Source organism: Culex pipiens, unplaced genomic scaffold (assembly GCF_016801865.2).
Source record: "Culex pipiens pallens isolate TS unplaced genomic scaffold, TS_CPP_V2 Cpp_Un0009, whole genome shotgun sequence".
In the NCBI taxonomy this organism is placed as follows: domain Eukaryota; kingdom Metazoa; phylum Arthropoda; class Insecta; order Diptera; family Culicidae; genus Culex; species Culex pipiens.
In genome coordinates this window covers 84,716-108,357 of record NW_026292826.1, presented here as the reverse complement: position 1 = coordinate 108,357, position 23,642 = coordinate 84,716, and the positions used below count along the sequence as shown (strand labels likewise).

Sequence of the window (23,642 nt, the reverse complement as noted above, 5' to 3'; positions counted from 1 at the left end):
TTTTTTTTGTTGCTGTTGATGATGGTGACCTCGCCCACGGGATGTTCTCGGTTGTTAATTTAGGGTGTGTCTGATGAGCAGGTCGCTGGAAAATCGGTAAATGAAAACATTGGTTACATTTTTCTCAATTTTCTATGGTTATATTTTTGTCAATTTTGTAAACATAAAATGGTGTATTATCTTTGCGGTGCGCTTTGCAATTAAAAAAAATGCATTATAACAAAAAATCATTTTACTGATTGATAAAATTAAGACAAATTCATTCACCTGTCCTTTGTCCTTTGTCCTTTGTCCTTTGTCCTTTGTCCTTTGTCCTTTGTCCTTTGTCCTTTGTCCTTTGTCCTTTGTCCTTTGTCCTTTGTCCTTTGTCCTTTGTCCTTTGTCCTTTGTCCTTTGTCCTTTGTCCTTTGTCCTTTGTCCTTTGTCCTTTGTCCTTTGTCCTTTGTCCTTTGTCCTTTGTCCTTTGTCCTTTGTCCTTTGTCCTTTGTCCTTTGTCCTTTGTCCTTTGTCCTTTGTCCTTTGTCCTTTGTCCTTTTTCCTTTTTTTTTTGTTTTTTGTTTTTTGTTTTTTGTTTTTTGTTTTTTGTTTTTTGTTTTTTGTTTTTTGTTTTTTGTTTTTTGTTTTTTGTTTTTTGTTTTTTGTTTTTTGTTTTTTGTTTTTTGTTTTATGTTTTTTGTTTTTTGTTTTTTGTTTTTTGTTTTTTGTTTTTTGTTTTTTGTTTTTTGTTTTTTGTTTTTTGTTTTTTGTTTTTTGTTTTTTGTTTTTTGTTTTTTGTTTTTTGTTTTTTGTTTTTTGTTTTTTGTTTTTTGTTTTTTGTTTTTTGTTTTTTTGTTTTTTGTTTTTTGTTTTTTTTTTGTGTTTTGTTTTTTGTTTTTTGTTCTTTAAATAAAAAAAAATATTGATGCAAATCATGATTTAAACTCAGAATTTCTTTTCTTTGTTTCCAGAGAACTATTTCACATCAGCAAAAACCCCTACGATGGCGTGTTGCCTCAAAATCCAGTGTAAATTGTGTGCAAGAAAGTTAGATTATAGCACCTAGCGCACTGCTGCTGTGGTCCCACAACGGTGAAAAATGAGCGAAAATTTTCGCAAATTTTGCTGAAAGTTGGCAAAAAGTGTTAATTTCACAAGTGCTCAAACAAGTGCAAAAAAGAAAAATGAAACGAAGAGTTACGATCGTGTACCCACCGACGACGGTGCGGACACGCTGGGATCATCCACCGACGTTGGCCACCACCAACGGATGTTCCAACTATACACCGTCAACTTCCTCTTCCTCGTCATCATCGTCGTCATGCTCATCCACCTCATGCTACTCATCGACGAGTGCCTCGGAAAAACACTCCCTGCTGGAGGACGCCCTGAACAACAACCTTCGCGGGAATGGCCACGTGTCCGGCTGGTGTGGCCCTGTTCACCACCACCAGCACCATCACAGTCATCATCAACCTCCGGAGACCGAAAAGTGCAATTTTAACAAAAATGGCGGTCACTCGACCGGAAGTCAGGACTCCAGCCCCTGTGGGAGTCGCGGCAGTCCGAGTCCGTGTCTTCGCAAGGCGGGTGGGAAATGTGACGGCGGCCACGTGGATGACCCCGTGGACTGGCGGGTGTACTTCTTCGTGGGCCTGGTGGCCATCGGGTGCTACCTTAACGGGCTGCAGGGGGACTTTGTGCACGACGACATCCCGGCCATCACAATGAACAAGGACGTGCTCGGGTTGAGTTCGGTGGGGCAGGTCTTCCGGAACGATTTCTGGGGCACGCCGATGGCGGACGTCGGCAGCCATAAATCGTACCGGCCGCTGACGACGCTGACGTTTCGGTGAGTAGTGAAAGTTGTTATGGGTTGTAGTAGTTGTGGGGCTAGGGTGTAATTTTATGTAATGAGTAGGAGGGACAGCGAATTGGGTTAATAGAAAGAAATTGTTTTTGAGAGGGAAACTGTAATTATTATTATGCATTTGAAATTGAGTATCCGTCCTATAATCTTATCCGTTTTATTGGATTTATATAAGACGATAAAAGAAGTTGTAAGTTAATAATTCAACAATTGTTATCAAACAATTGTCAAGTTGAAAATTAAAATTTGTAACCCAACACTTCAACAGAAAGGTATTTAACTTGTGCTCACTTATTAAAAAATAAAGAATGTGAAATTTAAAGACTATCAAAACCAAACAAAGGCATAAATCTCAGACAATTCTGATAACATTATTTCGGAAACATCAAAGCTTCTACTCTATTGACTTGTTATTTCCATCTTCCCAAATCTCGATGCCTGAAAATATGTTCCAATCAACGACGGCCACATTCTCCGTCTCTTAATTAACACACCCTGCCAACATAACTCCCCATAATTGTCCTTTCCATGCTGAGCAATTTCGTTTTTCCCCCTTCTCAAGTCACCCTCATCATGGCTGTGGTTTGCCCTTACTGTGGGAAAAACCTCATCAAAGGCTCCGAGAGATTGATCAGCAGCTGTCGCCCGGACGTAAATGTATTATGCTGGAGTTTTCCTCCACCCTCCCCCACCCCCAGAAAGTAGGCAACCATTCGGTTAGTGTGTAGGAAAAACCAATTTCTCCACATGTGCTGGGGAAGGTCCCATCTGGTTTTATCATGAATTGCCTGCCGTTCCCAGCCAGCTATGTACTCGTGTTTCGTAGATAAAGGGCAAAAAAGGAAAGGAGACAAAGAGTTTACAACATTTAGATAAATGTTAAACTCTTTGATCTTCGCTCAGACGTGCACTCGATGTGACTTATCGCGTGGTGTTTTATTTTCAAAAAGTGTCAAACATTTCATCACACAAAGATTACATTGTGAGGAGCAGCTTGCCTTATAGCCCCTTCCATTCCACCAGCAGAATGGTTTACAGGAAGTATGCTCAAGGTGGATACTGGCTTCTTCTTTTTCTTTCTTTTCAATTCAGTTCCATCTTTCAACTTCAATTCAACTTCAATTTTAATTTCAACTTCAGCTTGAATTTCAGCTTCTGTTACAATTTCAATTTTTAACTTTAAATTTCAACTTCAATTTCAACATCAATCTCAACTTGAATTTCAACTTAAATTTCAACTAAAATTTCAACTTCAATTTCAGCTTCAGTTACAATTTTAATTTGAACTTCAATTTCGACTTCTATTTCAACATTAATTTCAATTTCAATTTAAACTTCAATTTCAATTTTTAATTTCAACTAAAATTTCAACTTCAATTTCATCTTCAATTTCAACTTCAATTTCAACTACAATTTCAACTTCAATTTCAACTTCAATTAAAACTCCAATTTCAGCTTCAATTTTAACTTTGATTTCAACTTCAATTTCAACTTCAATTTCAACTTCAATTTCAACTTCAATTTCAACTTCAATTTCAACTTCAATTTCAACTTCAATTTCAACTTCAATTTCAACTTCAATTAAAACTCCAATTTCAGCTTCAATTTTAACTTTGATTTCAATTTCAACTTCAATTTCAACTTCAATTTCAACTTCAATTTCAACTTCAATTTCAACTTCAATTTCAACTTCAACTTAAACTCCAATTTCAGCTTCAATTTCAATTTCATTTTCAACTTCAATTTCAACTTCAATTTCAATTTCAACTTGCAATTCAACTTCAATTTCAACTTTAATCCCAATTAAAATTTCAACTGGAATTTCAACTTCAATTTCAAGTTCGATTTCAAATTAAATTTCAAATTCAACTTCAACTTGAATTTGAACCTCAATTTCAACTTCAGCTTCAATTTCAACCACAATTTCAAATTTAATTTCAACTTCAATTATCATTTCAATTTCAACTTTAATTTCAACATTAACTTTAATTTAAGCTTGGTTTGAAAGTATATACACAAAAAAATTGTTCACAAAATACCGTATCTCTTTAAAAAAAAACAAGCAAATTTCCATAATATGAAATATGAGTATCAAACGAAGCGAAATTTTATACGATTTTCCTCTTCAGTACAAATACCGTATTTTTTCGAAAATACTTATTTGAAAATTTGAGTATTTTCGAAAAAAATGCGATATTTTGTGAAATTTTTTGTATTTTCAAAAAAAAATTGATAAAGAGAAAAAGAATCCAAATTTTGCTTCGATTGCCACTCATTTTGAAAATTTGAGTGTTTTCAAAAAAACGGTATTTTGTGGAAATTTATAAATTTTCCAAACAACTCAAATAAAATAAAAAAAAGCTTCGTTTGATACCCACATTGCACATTTTTTGAAAAGTTTTTTTCAAAAAACACAGTATTTCGTGAAAATTTAAGTACATTCCAAACAATTCTAATAAAGTGAAAAAGCATAAAAAATTTCGCTCGGTTTGATACCCATATTGAAAGTTTAGAAAATTTTGTGTGTTTCGAAAGAATACGGTATTTTGCGATAGTTTTAGCATTTTCGAAAAAAAAACTTTAATACGGTGACAAAGCTTACAAAATTTCGCTTCGATAATAAAATTTAGAAAATTTAAGTATTTTCGAAAAAAAACACGGTATTTCGTGAAAATTTAAGTGTTTTCCAAACAATCCTAATAAAGTGAAAAAAAACATACAAAATTTCGCTCTGTTTGATACCCATATTGCAAATTTGTTAAATTATTGTATTTTCGAAAGAATACGGTATTTTGCGATAATTTTAGTATTTCAAAAAAAAAATAACTTTAATAAGGTTACAAAGCATAGAAAATTTCGCTTCGATTGAATAATAAAAAATCTGAATTTTTATTTTTCAAATACGGTATTTCGTGATTTTGCTGACAATAAAAAACTTATTGCGGTACTGTACAACGGAATTTCACACTTATTGAAAATATTTTTGATCGAATCCAGACATGCTAATTTCATTTCATATTGTTTTCAGTCATTAAGACTTTTATTTCCATTAAAATTTTGTATTTGAAGAAAACAAAAATTTTTGCCCCTTGATTTTTCGCACCGAATATACTTTGAAAAATATTTGCGACGGCCTTATTAAATTTCAAAAATATATTCTTTGTGAAAACATTGAAAATTTATGGTTGAATTAGGTAGATTTCATAAAGATTTTAAAAATGAGTTATCGTTCAATATCGGCGATAACACTCCCTGTTCAACTTTCGTTGGGTTTGGTCGTCTTTCGAGCTAGCTTAGCGCGTTTTTGACGGTGTTTTGTTAACTTTCGCCGACGGCCATGGCGGCGGCCGCGACGGTGGAGAGTGAGTGGACGGAGCACAGGGCTGAGAATGGAAGGACGTTCTACTGGAACGCGGCCTTGAGGAAAAGTGTGTGGGAGAAACCGGACGGGTTTCAACCCAAGACGCAGGCGGCGACGGGCATGGAGGTGGAAGACTCCGAAGGAGGAGGAGAGGACGGGGGCGAATTTCGTCCCGTGGTCAAGGTTCGCCGCAGGAAGGCTAAGGAGGAGATCAACGTCGGCGATGGCGGCAACGACGGCGATGTGGAGAAACTGCTCAGCAACAACAAGTTCAGCCCGCTAGCGGAGGAGAGCAACAACAACAACAATGCGAACCCAGCAGCAGAAAAAACCATCCCCGTGGTACCAGCAACCGGCAAGTCGGCCGGGGAGAAGAAGCAGCCGCCGCTGGTGGTGAAAGAAATGAGCTTCGCCCGCCTGGCGAAGGTGATGTCGTCGTGTGATGTCCAGCCGGACCACAAACTGACGCGGTACGGCACAAAAATTACGTGCTTCTCGAGCGACGACTTCGACACGGTGCAAGCCCACCTGACGAAGAACAAGGTGCAGTTCTACACGCACGGAAAGCGCAGTGCGAGACCGCACCGGGTAGTAATGCGAGGTCTCCCGAACGTGGAACCGGATTACATCAAGGAGCTGCTCAAGACGGAACATCAGCTGGACGTCTTGGCAGTACACGCCATCAGGCGGAAGCAGCAGCTTCCCGCCATCGATGAGACGCCTTTCATCGTGCTCTTCCCCAAGGGGCACACCAGTCTGAAGGAGTTGAGTAGCAAGGTAAAGAAAGTGGGACCAGTCGTCGTCCGGTGGGTGGCCTACCGGAACAAAGAACCGCACGTGACCCAGTGCAAGAACTGCTTGCAGTTCGGTCACGGAACCAGTAACTGCCATCTCAAGCCAAGGTGCAGCAGCTGTGGGGGTGCCCACAGCACGGAAAAGTGCAAAGCAGAAGAAACGCAAGCCAAGAAGTGTGTCAACTGTTCTGGATCCCACGAGGGTCTGGACCGCAGCTGTCCCAAACGTGCGCAGTTCATCCAGTCGAGGCAGCAGGCGTCCAAGCCGAAGCCGCCAGCATGGAAGAAGGACAAACAGACTCCTGCAGGAGCCGTGTTTACCGCGGCGGATTTTCCTCCGCTACCTGGAGCGGTACCGGAAGAGAAACATCCTCGTCCCGCAGGAAGAAGTCAAGGAAATACTGGCGCCGACGCCGGTGCAACCCCGAAGGAGCAACAAGGTGAACGGATGCTATACAGCGAGTCGGAGCTGTGGGCCATTTACCGAGAATACAGAGTTCGCTTGAGGCAGTGCAAGACACCCGAGGAACAGATTGACGTGATCGCACACTTGCTGACACATGGCACGAGAAAATGATCATCTGATTCAGTTACGTTTTTTTTTTTATTATTTATTATTTGTTGTACTTTTGATCCTCGGTCATAACCTGGTCGTAGCACCTAAAAGGACCTAATAAAAATAAGTTGTGAAGAAAAAAAAAAAAAATATCGGCGATAAGATTATCGCCGATAGAATTATCGAAATAACTTAAAAGAAAACTATTAACGTTATCGTTAGACAATAATAATAACGACGATCATTTTATCGATTAACAACTTCAATTGTAACATAAATTTCTACTTTTATATCATTTAAATTCATTTTCAAAATATTCGAATTCTTTTGGAGCTGCTTTAATGGTCAGATTCTTAAATTTTTCATGGTTTCCAAAAAAATTAGACACCCTTTCCGTTGTACGTAAATTTGGAATTACAAACCTCCGGTCCCATCCATCACCCACACTTGAAACCTCGCCATTATTTGTGTCAAGTGTTGATCTTTTTTTTTTCCACCTCGTTCCCCCTCAAACTCTCGGCATCACCTCAACCAGAACGTTTGAATCTTCCTCCTACCTCATTTTTCACCCAAAGCCTCCCCTCTCTTTCCCAGCCGCCTCGTTGTAACATTGTGGTGTTCCGCTTCAAAGTTCAACCTTCTAGGCTCTGCTGGCATTCCAGGACACTAGAGAGGGAGAGCCTCGTTGCTATATCCTAGTAGGGATGAACGATGATGGCACCAATGGTTGGGGGAGACCACGCCGAGATCGTTGCCATAGAAAATGATAAATATCTCCAATCAATGTTATTTCTGTATAAATCGTACCGATTTCAGAGCATAATAAAAAAAAGATTGATGGGTTGAGTGGGGCAGAGCGGAGAAGGGGGTGAGTTTTCCTGGCGGAAGAAAACTCGATACAATTTCTCCTCATAGCTCGACGATGAGGGTATTTACTGAATACATGCCTCACTCACTTGACATGGGATGATTATTGCAACCTTTGTCTGCATCGATTTAATTGCAACCGCTCCCTGATGTTCTGTTCACCAGAGTTGAGGAGGGTTCAAGTGAAGAGAGAGAGGAGGAGTTGAAGCCCTCAATTGGTGTTGATCGGAGGACAATTACAAATGATGGGAACTGATCCGGATGACCTGGATCGGACAGAGGGGCCCCATTCATCTGTCGATGCGAAACTGTGTGGCAAATTATCGAGATGAGCCGGGTTTCGGAAAAGTTTACGGGTAATTACGGGGGCAGCCGCAGTGATAAATGGGGATGGATTTCAGCATTGATGGAAATGAAAAGCTGATAATGACGTGTTGTTGCCAGATTATCTTGCTTTTGGGCGTCGAAAAGATTATTTGCAGTTAGTTCTCGGTGGATAAATTCTGAGTTCTGAAAATGTGTTCGTTGAACTTGAATAAATAATAAATGAGAATAAAAAGCAGTCATTCTACACAGAGTAAAAACTCAAAACATCATTCAACATAAAATACCCACTTTCCCAGCACAACAGCTAAACACACTTTCGGAGAAAAACGTTCTCTCTTCCCGGAGAAACCGCAGAATTGTTTATGCCTCGATGCGTAAAAACAACAACATCACACACACCCAAGCAAGCAAACAAGCAGGACGCTTTTTTCAAGAGGGGAGAAATTTCGCATGTGCGATCCCATCAGTACCAGCAGCTTAAAACTTTTAAACTGTACAACCAACGCCAGTGCTGAAATTTTCCGCGGAAAAACTCCACACACACACATTTGTTCTGGAAAAACCACAACGATCTTTGTGCCCATGCTCGACTCACCACAGCAATGGCATTTACTCAGCGTCGACAAACAGGGCACACATTTTTCGTCCTGCACCCTTTCAACATATATGGGAAGTGAGTATTTACGCAGGGAAATGCTGTCTCTTCAGCCCGCATGTTTACGCTCGCGTCTGGAGCTTTTTCGGTGGGGAGGAATTTGGGTTTAAAAATCATATAAATGTGTTCTGTTCTTGTTCTCAGTCTGGAATTCTTCTCAATTCCAGGTAATCAGGCAACTTTGACTAAAACTTGATTTATAAATTAGGGCCATGTTTAAATATAAGGAAAAAGGAGCTGTGAAGCATTTCAACATAGTTTAGAGATGTTGTCCCGCCCGTGTGGATCAATCGGACCGCGCACTGGACTCACAATCCAGAGGTCGCCGTTTCGAATCCCGCGGCGGGCGCTCTAAAATTCTTTGTTTAAATATGGGTATTCGGCGCCGTCGCTCCGTGCCATACTTTCATCACTTAGGATCCCAGGGCGGCGAAGTCCTTGTAGATAAAAAGGAAGACACAAGTGTTTGGTACTAACAATGGTGGCCGACAGCTATAAAGTCAACTTCGTTTTTTAAAGATTTTTAAGATTTTTAAGAATGGAATTATAGGAATAATAGTATTATTTACATTTGAGAGATGCTTACTGAACTCATACAGTCTAGCTTAATCAACTTTTAACTATTTAGAAAGTTATTATGTAACATTTTTCCTTCAATGAATTTACCCAATTTATTAGGCTTCCACAAACTCTGTTTCATAGTACTAATAGGATAGCTCGAGATGGTCGATTTTTCAAAACAAACAAGGTTTTTTTTGTTGCTCACTTTGTTTTTGTTGAGTGTACTTCAATTTAGTATGGGAATTAGTATGACAAACCTTATTTATATCATTTTGAATTTTATCACCGATTGATTGCATCCACATTTTGCGAATTTAATTTTTAAGTGACATGAAAATTTGTATTGAAATATCTCATTTTTTGTACTTGATTTTGTTTCACTAATATTTATAGCTGAGCAATTCTTTGAGATTTTGGTCACTCGACTTTTTTTTGTATTTTTTAATCCGGCTGAAACTTTTTTGGTGCCTTCGATATGTCCAAAGAAGCCATTTTGCATCATTAGTTTGCCCATATAATTTTCCATACAAATTCGGCAGCTGTCCATACAAAAATGATGTATGAAAATTCAAAAATCTGTATCTTTTGAAGGAATTTTTTGATCGATTTGGTGTCTTCGGCAAAGTTGTAGGTATGAATACGGACTACACAGGAAAAAATCATACACGGTAAAATTTTTTTGGTGATTTTTTATTTAACTGTTTGTCACTAAAACTTGATTGGCAAAAAACACTTTTTTTTTTCGTTTTTTGATATGTTTTAGAGGACATTAAATGCCAACTTTTCAGAAATTTCCAGGTTGTGCAAAAAATCTTTGACCGAGTTATAAATTTTTGATTCAATACTATTTTTTCAAAAAATCGAAATATTGGTCGCAAAAAATTTTCAACTTCATTTTTCGATGTAAAATCAAATTTTCAATCAAAAAGTACTTTAGTCGCAGTTTTTCATTTTTTTTTTGAATAAGTGCACATGTTTGCCCACTTTTGAAACAAATATTTTTGAAAAGCTGAGAAAATTCTCTATATTATGCGTTTTTGAACTTTGTTGATACGACCCTTAGTTGCTTAGATATGGCCATTAGAGCTGGGACTTAGGATCGGATATTTTCGGACTCCGGATATCCGGATATCCAAATCCGGATAATTATCCGGATACTATGCGGAGCTCCGAAAAAACGGATATTATCCGAAATTTACGGATATCCGGATATTTTCCCATGTAAGGCAACAAGAAACAAGCATAATTTTCCCCACTTTTTGGTACAAGTGATGGTGTTCCCGCCCGTGTGGTCAATCGGACCGCGCACTGGACTCACAATCCAGAAGTTGCAGGTTCGAATCCCGCGGCGGGCGCTCTAAAATTCTTTGAGTAAATATGGGTATCCGGCGCCGTCACTCCGTGCCGTGGTGGCCGACAGCTATAAAGTCAACTTCGTTCGATGGTGTTTGGAGCAGAATAGTTCAGAAAGGAGAGGGGACAGGGAGGCCACCCTAAACAATCAAAATTTATGAGATTTGAAACAAATGGATTATTTTACTTGTGATAGCTTCATAAATCACGTTAAATGCTACATTAGTTAACTGTTCAATTATTCTGATAATTGTTTGTAAAAACGTGTCCTATTTCAACATAAAGCAATTCCATTAGAAAAGAGTATAAATCGAAAAACAAGTTCCCCAATCGGGCTAAAAAATATTCCGGGGGTTCCTTGGCCAAAATAATTAAATCTGTTTTTTTTTGCCATTATAATGACTTGTATCATGCAAGGGTGGTCTAAAAAATTGCAAATTTCGAAAGCTACGCAAAAAAACATATATTTAAAAAAAATCTTAACTCTACTTTTTTCGATATCTCGTGACGGTGGGGCGATACGATCCCTTGGATTTTTAATTATTCTGAATATTTACTAAGACACGTTTTAATGAATTGTAGTTCAAAGCCGTGAGGATGATACAACATTTGGTGTTAAATGGACTTTTGTGTAACATTACACGCCCGATTTGATGGTGTGCTCAAAATTCAGAAAAAAAATCAATTTTCTACAAAGTTACTAGCTTGCACCGCCCCTCCGTCATGAAATATCGAAAAATGGACCTCGGACTCGTGATCAAAGTCCAAAATTACCCCATAGATTAATGTTTCTGGAAATCATAGAGGGGTCGCTTCAACTTTTCTAATGGGTTTGAGAAAAAATATCCGGATACCTACGGATATCGGATAATTATCCGTCTATCCGGAGCTCCGGATTTTGGATATCCGTACGGATATCCGGATATCCGGATACATTCGAAGTCCCAGCTCTAATGGCCATGCAAAGGAAAATTGATGTTTTCTAAGTCTCACCTAAACAACCCACAATTTTCTAATGTCGATATCTCAGCAACTAATGGTCCGATTTTCAATGTTAAAATATGAAACATTCGTAAAATTTTCCGATCTCTTCGAAAAAAATATTTTTTAAAATTTTTAAACCAAGACTAACATTTTAAAAGGTCGTAATATTAAATGTTTGTTTGTTTAAAAATTTTAAAAATATTTTTTTCGCAAGGATCGGAAAATTTTACGAATGTTTTATTTTTTAGCATAGAAAATCGGACCATTAGTTGCTGAGATATCGACAATAGAAAATGGTGGGTTGTTTGGGTGAGACTTAGAAAACATCAATTTTCCTGTTTTAAAACCTTTGCATGGCCATATCTCTGCAACTTAGGGTCGTATCAATAAAGTTCAAAAACGTGAAATATTGAGAATTTTCTCAGCTTTTCAAAAATATTTTTTTCAAAATTGGGCAAATTTGTGCACAAATTTAAAAAAATGAAAAACTGCGACTATTTTCAGAAAAGTCACCTTAAAATGGATTTAAATTTAAAACGATGCACTTTATCAAAATTTCACTACATAACTTTTTGATTGCAAATTTAATTTTACATCGAAAAATGAAGTTGAAAAATTTTTGCGACCAATATTTCGATTTTTTGAAAAAAAAATCGGTATTGATTCAAAAATTCATAACTTGGTCAAAGATTTATTGCACAACCTGGGAATTTCTGAAAAGTTGGCATTTGATGTCCTCTAAAACATATCAAAAAATAAAAAAAATAAAAATAGTGTTTTTTTGCAAATCAAGTTTTAGTGACAAAAAGTGAAATTAAAATCACCAAAAAAATTTTTACCGTGTATCATTTTTTTTTTCAGTGTAGTCCGTATCCATACCTACAACTTTGCCGAAGACACCAAATCGATCAAAAAATTCCTTCAAAGATACAGATTTTTGAATTTTCATTCATCATTTTTGTATGGACAGCTGCCAAATTTGTATGGAAAATTATATGGACAAACTAATGATGCACGTTTGCTTCTTTGGGCATACCAAAGCCACCAAAAAAGTTTCAGCCGGATTAAAAATACAAAAATTAAAATTGGAGAAAAAAGACCGATTTCGTAGAGAATTGCTCAGTTGCCTTCAATATCTTTTCACTTGCACTAACGTTTTCAAAGCCCTTAAGATATAAAATTGCTTCCAACTACCGGCAACATGTTCTATTGAACATTAGTTAGTCACTCACTTGTAAATAAACCCGAAACATGTAAATAATTAGCAAGCGCCATAAAAAAAACCCGCCAAGTCTTTTGAAGTTTGACTTTTGACGACCCATTCCAATCGAAGGATGAAGAAAACCGAGCGAGAAGCGAAGGCAAATAAAGAACAAAGGGTAGCCACCAATACCACCAGCAGTGCCTGTTGGAGTGAGCCAGTGATGCCAGGAATTTTTCTCTATAAATGCTACTTTTCGTGAGTGTTCGCTTAAAATTTCATCAATTTTGGCAGCACTAAGCAGACCCAACATGATAAAAGAACTAAGCTGAAAATAGAAAAATGGGCGTGGCCCATTGGCCAATGCATTCTCGTCTGATTAGAATACATTTGGGATTTTTTTTTTAATGCTTGTAAAAGGAATAGAATAACTTTAAGTAAAAGTGAAAATAAACAGAAATTTTCACAAAAGTTGCTCAGCTCGTTGGTGTACTTGGTTTTAGTAAATTTCAACAATTGCTTTTGTTAATTGAATTAAGTTTTTAGATTCCTGGAAATTTCAAGAATTAGGGGGATTAAGCTATTGAACGAATAATTAAATCAATTGAAAATTACATTGAAAATTAAAAAGATTCAAACGACATAAAAATGATATCAGAATTTGGAAATGTTTTTTTTTTCTTTTGTCAAACTATTTCAACTTGCAATTTTTATTCCTACACAAATGTATAAAGATTTCAGTTTGTGAACTCTTATTGCTTTACATGCCAGCGGCTCAACTCCCCACCAAAAATACCCCGAAACATGCTGGTCCGTTTTCACTTCAGAGTCGCTGTATGTATTTTGCCCGACAAAACACCGCCAGGCTACAACTGTGGTCTGTGTTTGCGAACACACCTCTCCACCCATTGCTCCTGGGAGCAGCACATCCCCTTGAAAAAGCAAAGTGCGCCGGTGTGACATGCTGAAAGCTTTTCATGAATATTTATAAATTATGCGGAAACATTAGCCCGCGGCGCAAGAGAACATCGCGCGCCGGGCCAGTGCCCATATATAAAATTGAGCCGCCAAAACGAACGGGAAATTGCGGAACCTGGGTGGTCGTTAGGGATGGTCAGATTCGCGAAATTTCCCAATTTTCTGCCATCGTGTTGCGTAAAATTTCTAGGTCCTAGCAAAAATTATTAAAGTAAATGAAAAGGGACTCACACATACAACCGCACCTTGCACACACAGAAACACAAACGAGGGCTCGAAAAAGCTGGCGCGCCAAAAGGCGGCGTTCTGCTCGTGAACTATTTTCCTCTAATCCTACCGCCACCTCCGGTGGCCATTCCTTTGAAGGACTAGCCTATTTCCATTTGTCTAGAAATGGGATTTTTGCCCGCCACCACCATGGAGTTCTTGAACTAGAACTTCATTTTGGCACACACATACACACAGGGTGGTGCTGGTGGTGGTACAGAGAGTGTGGAGCAAACACATAAACTAGCTTTCATTCGACTTGGTGCAGACCCCCCCCCTCCCCTCGGATTGTGACCACCAGCGTGGTTGTTTTGGTGCAGTTAGGGTGGTTCAGTTGTTTGTGATATTTCACGATGAATTTGTTGAGAGCTTATTCAAATACCGTCATCAGGGGTGACATTGGGTCTGCGGGGTGAGATTATGTCATACAAAAATGCTGAAATTTGTAAAAACCCAATCTCATCCCCCAGACCCAATGTCACCCTTGATGCGGTATCAAAAGATTCAAGAGAATCAAAGAACTCAATACAAAAGTTGAAGGCATACATGTAACTCTAATTTGATCGAGGTTAAGAAGCGGCGAAAAAAAACTTGAAAAGAAAATCAAATTCTGATAACTAATAATTGAAGTAACTCTACAATTATTGATCTCTTGAAAAATATCTATTGAAAAGTATTGTTGTGAAGATTATCTTCTTAGGGACATTTTGGGATTTGTATAAATATTTTTTTCGATTATTCTAAAATGATTGAAAATAGACAGCAACATTTCATGCACATCCAATAGATTATATTTGCTACTTGTTTTTCTTTTCGAAAAAGGTTAATTTTCCGCCAACTCACACAGCAGTTGCACCGACCCCTCTTCGATTTGCGTGAAAATTTGTCCTAAGGGGTAACTTTTGTCCCTGATCACGAATCCGAGGTCTATTTTTTGATATGTCTTGACGGAGGGGCGGTACGACCCCTTCCATTTTTGAACATGCAAAAAAAGAGGTGTTTTCAAGAATTTGCAGCCTAAAACGGTGATGAGATAGAAATTTGGTGCCAAAGAGACTTTTATGTAAAATTGGACGCCCAATTTGATGCGTACTCAAAATTTTGAAAAAAAAGTGTTTATCATCGAAAAAAAACTAAAAAAGATTAAAAAATCCGCCATTTTCCGTTACTCAACTGTAAATTTTTTTTGGAACATGTCATTTTAAGGGAAATTTATTGTACTTTTCGAATCTTCATTGAAGGGTTATTTTGTCATTAAGTACAAAATTTTTCATTTTAAAATTTCTTGTTTTTTCTAACTTTGCAGGGTAATTTTTTAGAGTGTAACAATGTTCTACAAAATTGTAGGGCAGACAATTACAAAAATTTTGATACATAACTATAAGGGGTTTGCTTATAAAGATCATGAGTTATCGCGATTTTACGAAAAAAAAAGTTTTGAAAATGTTGGTCGTCGTTCCAGCGACAGACACGGACGACGAAACAATAAGACACGCAAAAAGTAACTTTTAAAAACTTTTTTTCGTAAGATCGCGTTTCACGCAAATCGAAATTTCCGGCAACTTTTCCCGATTTCGTGTGAGTTAGCAGAGAATTACCCCATTGATGTTTTAATAATTATTATTTTGCACTTGAAATTATATGATTTTTTTTCTCTTCATATAAGCACGATTTAAAGTTTATTAAAGTTGTTTAGAAACTGTGAAGCCTGATTTCAATCATATTTTTTATTATTATTTTTCTTATGTCACTTTCCGAGCACACTAGTCATATTTTGATTACGATGAATTTGTTAAAAATTTAATTGATTGAACAAGTTTGGGTTAAATTCGATTAGACTAAATAAGACAAGATAATATTAGATTAGATATAATAAGGCAAGCTTAGATGAGATAAGATTAGATTAGATGAGACTAGATAAGATTAGATAAGATTAGATAAGATTAGATAAGATTAGATAAGATTAGATAAGATTAGATAAGATTAGATAAGATTAGATAAGATTAGATAAGATTAGATAAGATTAGATAAGATTAGATAAGATTAGATAAGATTAGATAAGATTAGATAAGATTAGATAAGATAAGATTAGATAAGAAAAGATAAGATTAGATAAGATTAGATAAGATTAGATAAGATTTATTAAGATAAGATAAGATTAGATAAGATTATATAAGATAAGATAAGACAAGATTAGATTAGATTATCAGATTAAATTAAATTAGATTACATAAGATTAGATTCGACTAGATAATATTATATAAGATTAGGTTCTATAAGATTATATAAGTTTTGATTTGATTCTAATGGAAATTAAATTTCTTGTTTTTGAATTAAACTTCTTGTTCGATAAAAACATGAAAATAAAAAGTTTTTTCGATTACTCAACAAATTTTTTGAATAAGGGTAGCCATCATTGAGACACTTTTGGTTTAGATGCAATCTATCCTTTACAACCAGATTGATTCTTATTGTATACTCTTTGAAAATCATTATCATGGTGTTGTAATTTTTCATCGAAAGTTACTTTCCATTCATTTTTTTTAAAGGCTGCTTACTTCAAACTTAAGCTAACGAAAGTTATATTAAAATGTACTAAAATTTCATAAAATTATTTTTAATTTCAACTAAAACAAATCTTAGTTTATTTTCATTTATAACTCTTGAAATTATTCAAAATCATGCTCGATTCATTTTAAATTTAATTTAAAAAGTTTTTCAAATGTTTGATGAACAAAAATCAAAATCTGAACAATGGGACAGCTTGGAATCTTGGGCATGTCTAAAAACTTGATCAAATCCAAACATTGATTTTCAACGGAAAAAGTCTTCAAAACTATATGTTTTTGTGTATTCCAGCCTCCAGGGTATTTTTTTTTTATTTTTTGCCTGTAATTTAATATTACATCCCGAAATCAAACTTTTTTGAAAAACGCAGCAACCCTTATATTGAATTGAAAAACTGAAAATAATCTTTTTTTTTACAATAGACATAAAATTTGCAATTGAAAAAGGTAACTGTAATTACCATTAAATGTGAAATTAAGGATGATGCATTTAATTTGAAAATATTGTTAGTTACAAATTTTGTTGCCATGAAAACTATCTCATATTTACACTTGGATATTTTGAGAGCTCAAAATTTAAAATTTAAAACATGAGATGTTTACATAAATAGTATTTCTATTCTTTGTTGTCAATGCGTTCGAGTTCAATGAATTTTTTAATAAAATGAACTGAACTAGTGATTTTAAACAGCCTTCAGCCTCGGTTATAAATGGGTTTATATTTTCCAAATCCGCACAAAATTGACTTAGGTGCATAAAATATATAAAATATTTAAAATGAATAATCTTGAATTATGTTCACTTTTAACATATCTTTTTGTCGACGAAACTAAAAATGGAAAATTCAAGTTCAAAAGGTTCAAAACCCCAAATCCAGACCACCCTTAGACCATCAAGTGACTCGCCTCTGTGGTAGATCAAAAAAGTTGGAGGCCCCTTTCCCTCCATGCAACAACCCGTCAGTCGTTTGTCCTTTTAGTTTTTCCGCTGGGGAAACTCATCACCGTCCCCGTCTGCTGCTGCCAACTCATTTTTGCAAATTTTCTCATTCAGAGTTCGTTCGTCTTTTGTTTGGTGATTTCAACCCTCGGGGCCACCTTCTTCTTCCCCCTTTCTTTTAACCCATAAATCAGGGGCTCCCTTAACGAAAAGGAAACCGTGTCATTTACGCCGGCGTTTTTGTTCTTGGACCCTGGGCAATAGTTTACCGCCAAGGTCGTCGTTTGATGTGGTGGCCGCCACGTGGAGCCCACGTTAAGGAAGGAAACCCGTTGTTTGTCGTTGTTTGCCAACGACGGCTGCCATGCGATAAGATCGTGGGCGGGAATTCAATTTGGGCCTGCACTGGAAGTCGGGGGGGCACGTGGCCTCGTGATACCATGAGCTATGGTTGGGTTTACGAGGATTTTATACGAGTTAATTGGTCTTTATTCCATGTTCGTTATTCCATAATTGTTCCTTGTTCCTTGTTCCTTGTTCCTTGTTCCTTGTTCCTTGTTCCTTGTTCCTTGTTCCTTGTTCCTTGTTCCTTGTTCCTTGTTCCTTGTTCCTTGTTCCTTGTTCCTTGTTCCTCGTTTTTTTTGTTTTTGTTTTTTCTTCTAATGTTATTTACTTTCTTATTTTTTCATTTTATGTTTCTTTCTCAACTTTTTTTCTTTTTCATGTTACCTCAATGATTTTCATTTCTAATAGTTGCAAACAAAACACAAATCACCTCCTCTCAACAGGCTCCATAACCACAAAACCACTTTTTCCCAATCAAGAAACACAAGCCAGATGTTTCTCATCAATTTCCATGACGACTTCCGGGCAGAACAACCGGAAACTGTACCCAAATATGCAAGCCATGTGTGTGCGTAATTCATTGAAAGTCCCGGTTCCATTTGGGATTGCCCCAGATTCGTCTTCGCCCTCGTCGTGTGCTGCAAATATTTGCCGTTCATTTGCTATTGCCATTATTTTTGTCATCCTCTCTCCCTCCCCACAATGGCAGATTTTGCTCATAAAAGCTAACAAATAGTCAACTGTTTGTGTGAAAACGTCTCTGTCTGTGTGTGTGTGTGAGATGCGATTCGACGAAAGCAATTCCGGCCACAAAAGTGTCTCCAGCTTTAGTCTCTTGGCGCTCGCTCGCTTGTGTGAGTTATGAATCGAGAACAGAAGATGAAATATTTACCATAAATCCATCAAGCATATATCAAAATCAGAACAGCCATTGTTAGGAGTGTGAGCGTGTGTGTGTGTACGGCACGTGTGTTTGTGGGAAAGTGAATCTTCTGCATATGACTTGATATCCATACAGTTCTGTTGACAGCAGAAGGATGAGGAAAAATGAGAATTGGTGTGTATGGTTTTGCCTTTATTTCTTGCTTTTTCAATGTTTGTGGTGAAATGAATGTGTGATTTTAAGGTAAGTGAAATCAAGATGAAACAATTTTCTGTATCTGATTGAAAAGTATAAATTTAAATTTTTGATCTCATTGATATTTAAAAAATTGGCAGGTCTTTTACGATATTCCAAAATATAGCTACATTTTGTAGTGATGTCCTGATGAAAATCTTTATAATTTGATAATGAATATTTTTTTTTATTACATGGAATATTGCTATAGTTATTATATTTTTTTTACATTTGCTTCAAATGCTTAGTTTTCTAAATACAATAGAAATTTATATGTTTTTTTTTAAATCAGTTATGCATCCGATGAAAAAACCTTTTGCAATTCCTTTCATTGGTTTTATAAATCTCTATTAAAAAATTTAAATTTATTTAACATTTAATCAATTTAGTTTCCATATCTAAATAATATCAAAATTTAAGCGAAAAATTCATTACGATGCGTGAATTGGTATTTTTGATAAATTATAAAAAAAAATACAATATTTTAAATAAAATAATCCAGGTTTCAGGTTCCAATCCTTATAAATAGCAAAGAATGTTACCATTCGTGGTCTTCACTGCAGATTGAGAACACTAAAGTCTCGGGCTTACATATTTGGACCCTTTGTATTACTGCAAACAAAATAAAATAAAATAAATAAGAGGAGTCATTTTTTAACAATTTTAATTGCCTATTTATAATAAATAGGCATGATCATCGTCTATAAAGCTTCACAAAAAGTGAAGCAAATTTGGTTTTAATATATTAATTCTACTTACATATTTGGATCCTTTTTGTATTGTCTGTATTGGCTAATTTGAATTTTTCTAGAGATAAAGTTGTAAGAACATTGTTTTTTTTTATGACTCGTAATGGTGAGAGGTCAAATTTGAGTTCCAGACTGTAATTACGTACCATATTTTTAAGACTTGGAATCATTTTGCTGTAAAATGCACAAATTTGCATATTTTTCAAGATAGAGTTGCCTGATCCTTGATAAGGCTCATTGGAAAGACAACCTAACCTATAATAGGTCATATATATGTTTCAGCCTTTAATTCCATAAGCATTTATGAGATCCAGCATGTACATTTGTACAAACATCACAAATTTGCATATTTTTGGAGATTCCAGATCAATTATGCTTGTTTCTCGTTTGAAAGGTCTTTTTTATAGCCCAACCTACAGCTTGACTACTGTACAAATATTAATATTTTTGGAGATAAGGTTATGAAATTTCATTTGAAAGTTCTAGTGATAACCTCACCTTGAACAGGTTAAAAATAGAATGCGGATTTTTTATAATCTTTTTTGTCTAGCAGAGCAATACTCTATCAACACCGGAAATGGATTTTATTAATATTTTTTGATTTGGTTAAAAAATGTTGGAGTCCATCCCTATGACTTAAGAAGCAATTTTGTGTCATTGGTTCACCCATTCAAAAAAATGCTACGTAAATATTCGAAAATCTGTAACAATTGAAAAAAATATCTGATCGATTTGATATCTTCAGCAAAGTAATAGGTATTGATGAGAACTATTCAGAAAAAAATAATAGACGTGATTTTTAAATTACCATTTTCACACAAAATCAATTTCCCAAACTCCATTTTTTTATTTTTGAAAGTTTTTGTTATGTTTTAGGATTTTTATGTCCTATTTGTTTTTTTATTTTTATGTCCTATTTGTCCTGCCAAATTATGATTATACAGCAATTTCCCACGAAAACAGCATGATTCGAAAAAAAAGTTCTCCGATCGAGCTCAAATTTTTTCTGGGGGATCCTTGGCTTCCTTATGGTACCAAAAAATGCGTCTTTTAATTACAAAAATTTTGGTACCCTAACATGTATAGGTCATTGCTGAAATTTTAAAGTTATCCCTGTTTTAGTGAAAAGAGTCGATTTTTTCCCGGTTTCGTCATTTTCCCATTTTTGCGCGTGGCGCGTCGAAAAACCCAGTTTTTATTCTCAAAAAATCGTATCTTAGAGTATAGAAAACATAACTTCACATTTTTTGGTTATGTTATGTGAAATTTTCCGAGGAATCCGATAAAAATATTTTCAGACATAAGCTCTTTGGTCCCGAGACCTTCAAAACAGCATTCTATGTTTTCATTCAACCTTTTCAAATGTTTAGCTAGATTTTTGAAACTGTTTACTATTTTTCCCAAATAGCCAAACTAATCACCTTTCTTTTGAGTCTAGGACAGCTAAAATCGGATGAAATGGCGCGGAGATATGATTTTTTGAAAAAAGTGGTTTTTGCGAAAATCGACGAATATTGCCATTTTTCGAACCACCCTTACACGTCGAGGTCACCCTAATGGCCAAACAAAAAAAAAACGGGTCTAATTATTTCGGCCAAGGATCCCCCAGAACAATTTTGAGCCCGATCGGAGAACTTTTTTTTTTCGAACCATGCTGTTTTCGTGAGGAATTGCTGTATAATTATACATTTTTTTTTCAATAGAACTTTTGGTCGATTTTTTTAACTTAAGTTTTAAATGTAAAATCAATTTCAATATCAATATATTAGTACTTCACAGATTTTTTTTTAAAGTGCACCGTTTACATAATATAGCCACAGAAAGTTTTATTTTTGCCGGAAAATTCCCGATTTTCGTTTTTTGAAATCGTGTCAAAAATTTTCATCCCTGAAAATATTTTCTCCGATAAGTTCCAATAATAATTATTATTATTGCCAATTTAACCATATTTTCCAATGCCAATATCTCAGCAACTAATGGTCCAATTTTCAATGTTGAAAAATGAAACATTGGTGAAATTGAATGATCGGTTCGAAAAAAATATTTAAAAAAAATAAATCGAGACCGGCATTTCAAAAGTGCCAAACATTCAATATAACGCCCATTTCACCAGAAGAGAATGAAGAAAAAGTTAAAGTTTTCTGCGGCGGTGTTATAAATTCATTCCTAATATTTGACGATTCTTTTCACACTCCTCAGCAAAGTTGTTCCCTGGAACACAAACTTGGTTTTTGAAAAATCCAAAAATCGTAAATTGAGCTCAAAACTGGCAAAAACCAAAACGTATCTATTTTAAGGGGTAAATTGTATCAAAACTTCAAGGTCAAAGCGCCAGATCCTGTCGCATCCATAAAGCTCATATTTGGGATTCGGGCTTAGTACACCATGGAAATCATGCCCTTGAATAACCGCAAAATTGACCCGTATTGCTACATCCTAAGGTATAAATGAATATCGGTATATGAGCTGTTTTTGAAAATTTCTTTTTTTGGAGCATGATTAAAGCCTTACCTTTGTAAGGAGGCAAAGTTATAATCTTTGAGCTTTAGCCATAATAAAAATTAAAAGTGCACTCTACATGGTTGACCCAAAATAGATGCATCCACCCTTATAGGCTCCAACTAACATTTATTTAACCGAAAAATGCAACCATTTTTTAATGTCGAGTGAATTTTACTGAGGTGAATTTTGGGTACTTTACCCTTAACAAAAATTGTGATGAAGTTTCTCTTTGAAACATTTGATAGATTCTTAAACTGAATTATTTTTACAGTTTCCAATTTTGAAAAGCTTCGATTAATTTTATTTTCCTTATTCGCTTGTTCCAAAATCAGCCCACCTACACGTAACAAATCCTTGCACTCCCCTTCACCGATAACCCAAAACAATCTGCTGAGCCAGAGAAACTTCCACCACACGTCTACTGGGAGCTTTTGCCGTTGGTGACTCGCTTTTTTTCCCATAGATTTCCATAACTACCCCCCTTTCGATGATGGATTCATCTTCCGGGTGGTTTAGGTTATGGCGAGCAGGACAAGCGCAGCGAGATATTTGCTTGCTGAGTGGAACATAACAACCGACAGCACATCAAATATGTATCTTTCAGCTTAAAAAGAAAGAAAAAAAGTCCGTTTTACGTACTGCTCTGACTTGACTTGGGGTGGTTGGGAAAGGAATGGGAAGTGACCATGCAAATGAAACAATTCTTGGGTGGTTTGGGGTGGAAATTGGATATCGATTGTGCAGTGCTAATATTGGGTTGGGTCGTTTGGGTTATTTTTTGTGTGGGTGTCATTCCGTGGGAAGCTGGCAATATGCTTTAATGCTTGACGTTAAGTGTGCTGTAAATATGTTGTCATTCTAATGATCTTTTCTACAAAATGCTTGAAAGATTTTACTGTTGATTTTTATAAAAGTCTAGTACTCTTCAATTATTTAATTTGTTAGAAAAATAACGATTTACTCTACTCTCATTTAACAAATTTACGGTAAACAAAACTCATAAAAATACCCAGACTGAGCATAATTTAATTTTTTCTGCAACCTTTCATCAAACGCTTCTCTCAACGCGTCAACTTTTGCTGCCATTTCCATGCCCCTTTCCCAGTTTTCATTTCTACTTCCGTTCACGCCAGACGCTTTTCCTTTTTTTTCAACGCTTTTCCCGAGGCCAGAAGGCCCCGGAAATGAGCACACGGACACGCCCAGCGACGTGTGGTGTTGCACCTTAACTATGAGTCTCATTATAAATAATTGCTGCAAATTCTAGGGCTTTCGATGCAAACACGTGCCTTTCAAAGTGACAAGTGCTGAGCGATTTAAGTGCAATTTATTGTGTGAGAAAAGGTTTTTTTGAGCAACCCTAGTTTGTTTTGTTAATTATTTCACGTTTGTGCCTCGGCAGCAGACCCACGAAAAATGGTATTCGTAATTAAATCATAATAAATTATACCCTGCTTCATTTAATTATAAATCCCCTCACTTTATAAAGTCCGGCACAGAGGACAAACCTTTTTTTTGGGTTAACCTTAGCCGAAAAATATCTAAAAATATTTAAATTACTTTGCTTTCAACCAGGGATGGAATAATCGCAAAAAAATCATTTTCGCCAGCGAACTTTCTTCACACGCGAAAGAGAGAGGAGGCAAATCACGAAAAAGAAAATCGCTTCCAAA

The 23,642-nt window shown here is 36.0% G+C and overlaps 1 protein-coding gene across 1 annotated transcript in view; it reads left to right on the top strand.

Annotated features, from left to right (window-relative positions):
- Positions 1 to 968: 968 nt before the first annotated feature.
- Positions 969 to 23,642, top strand: part of LOC128093719 (protein O-mannosyl-transferase TMTC1-like) — a 96,942-nt gene continuing 74,268 nt past the window's right edge. The window contains exon 1 of the mRNA XM_052711413.1: positions 969 to 1,828. Within this exon, the coding sequence (XP_052567373.1) occupies positions 1,161 to 1,828 (668 nt within the window). The 5' untranslated portion in view covers positions 969 to 1,160. The remainder of the gene's footprint in view (positions 1,829 to 23,642) is intronic.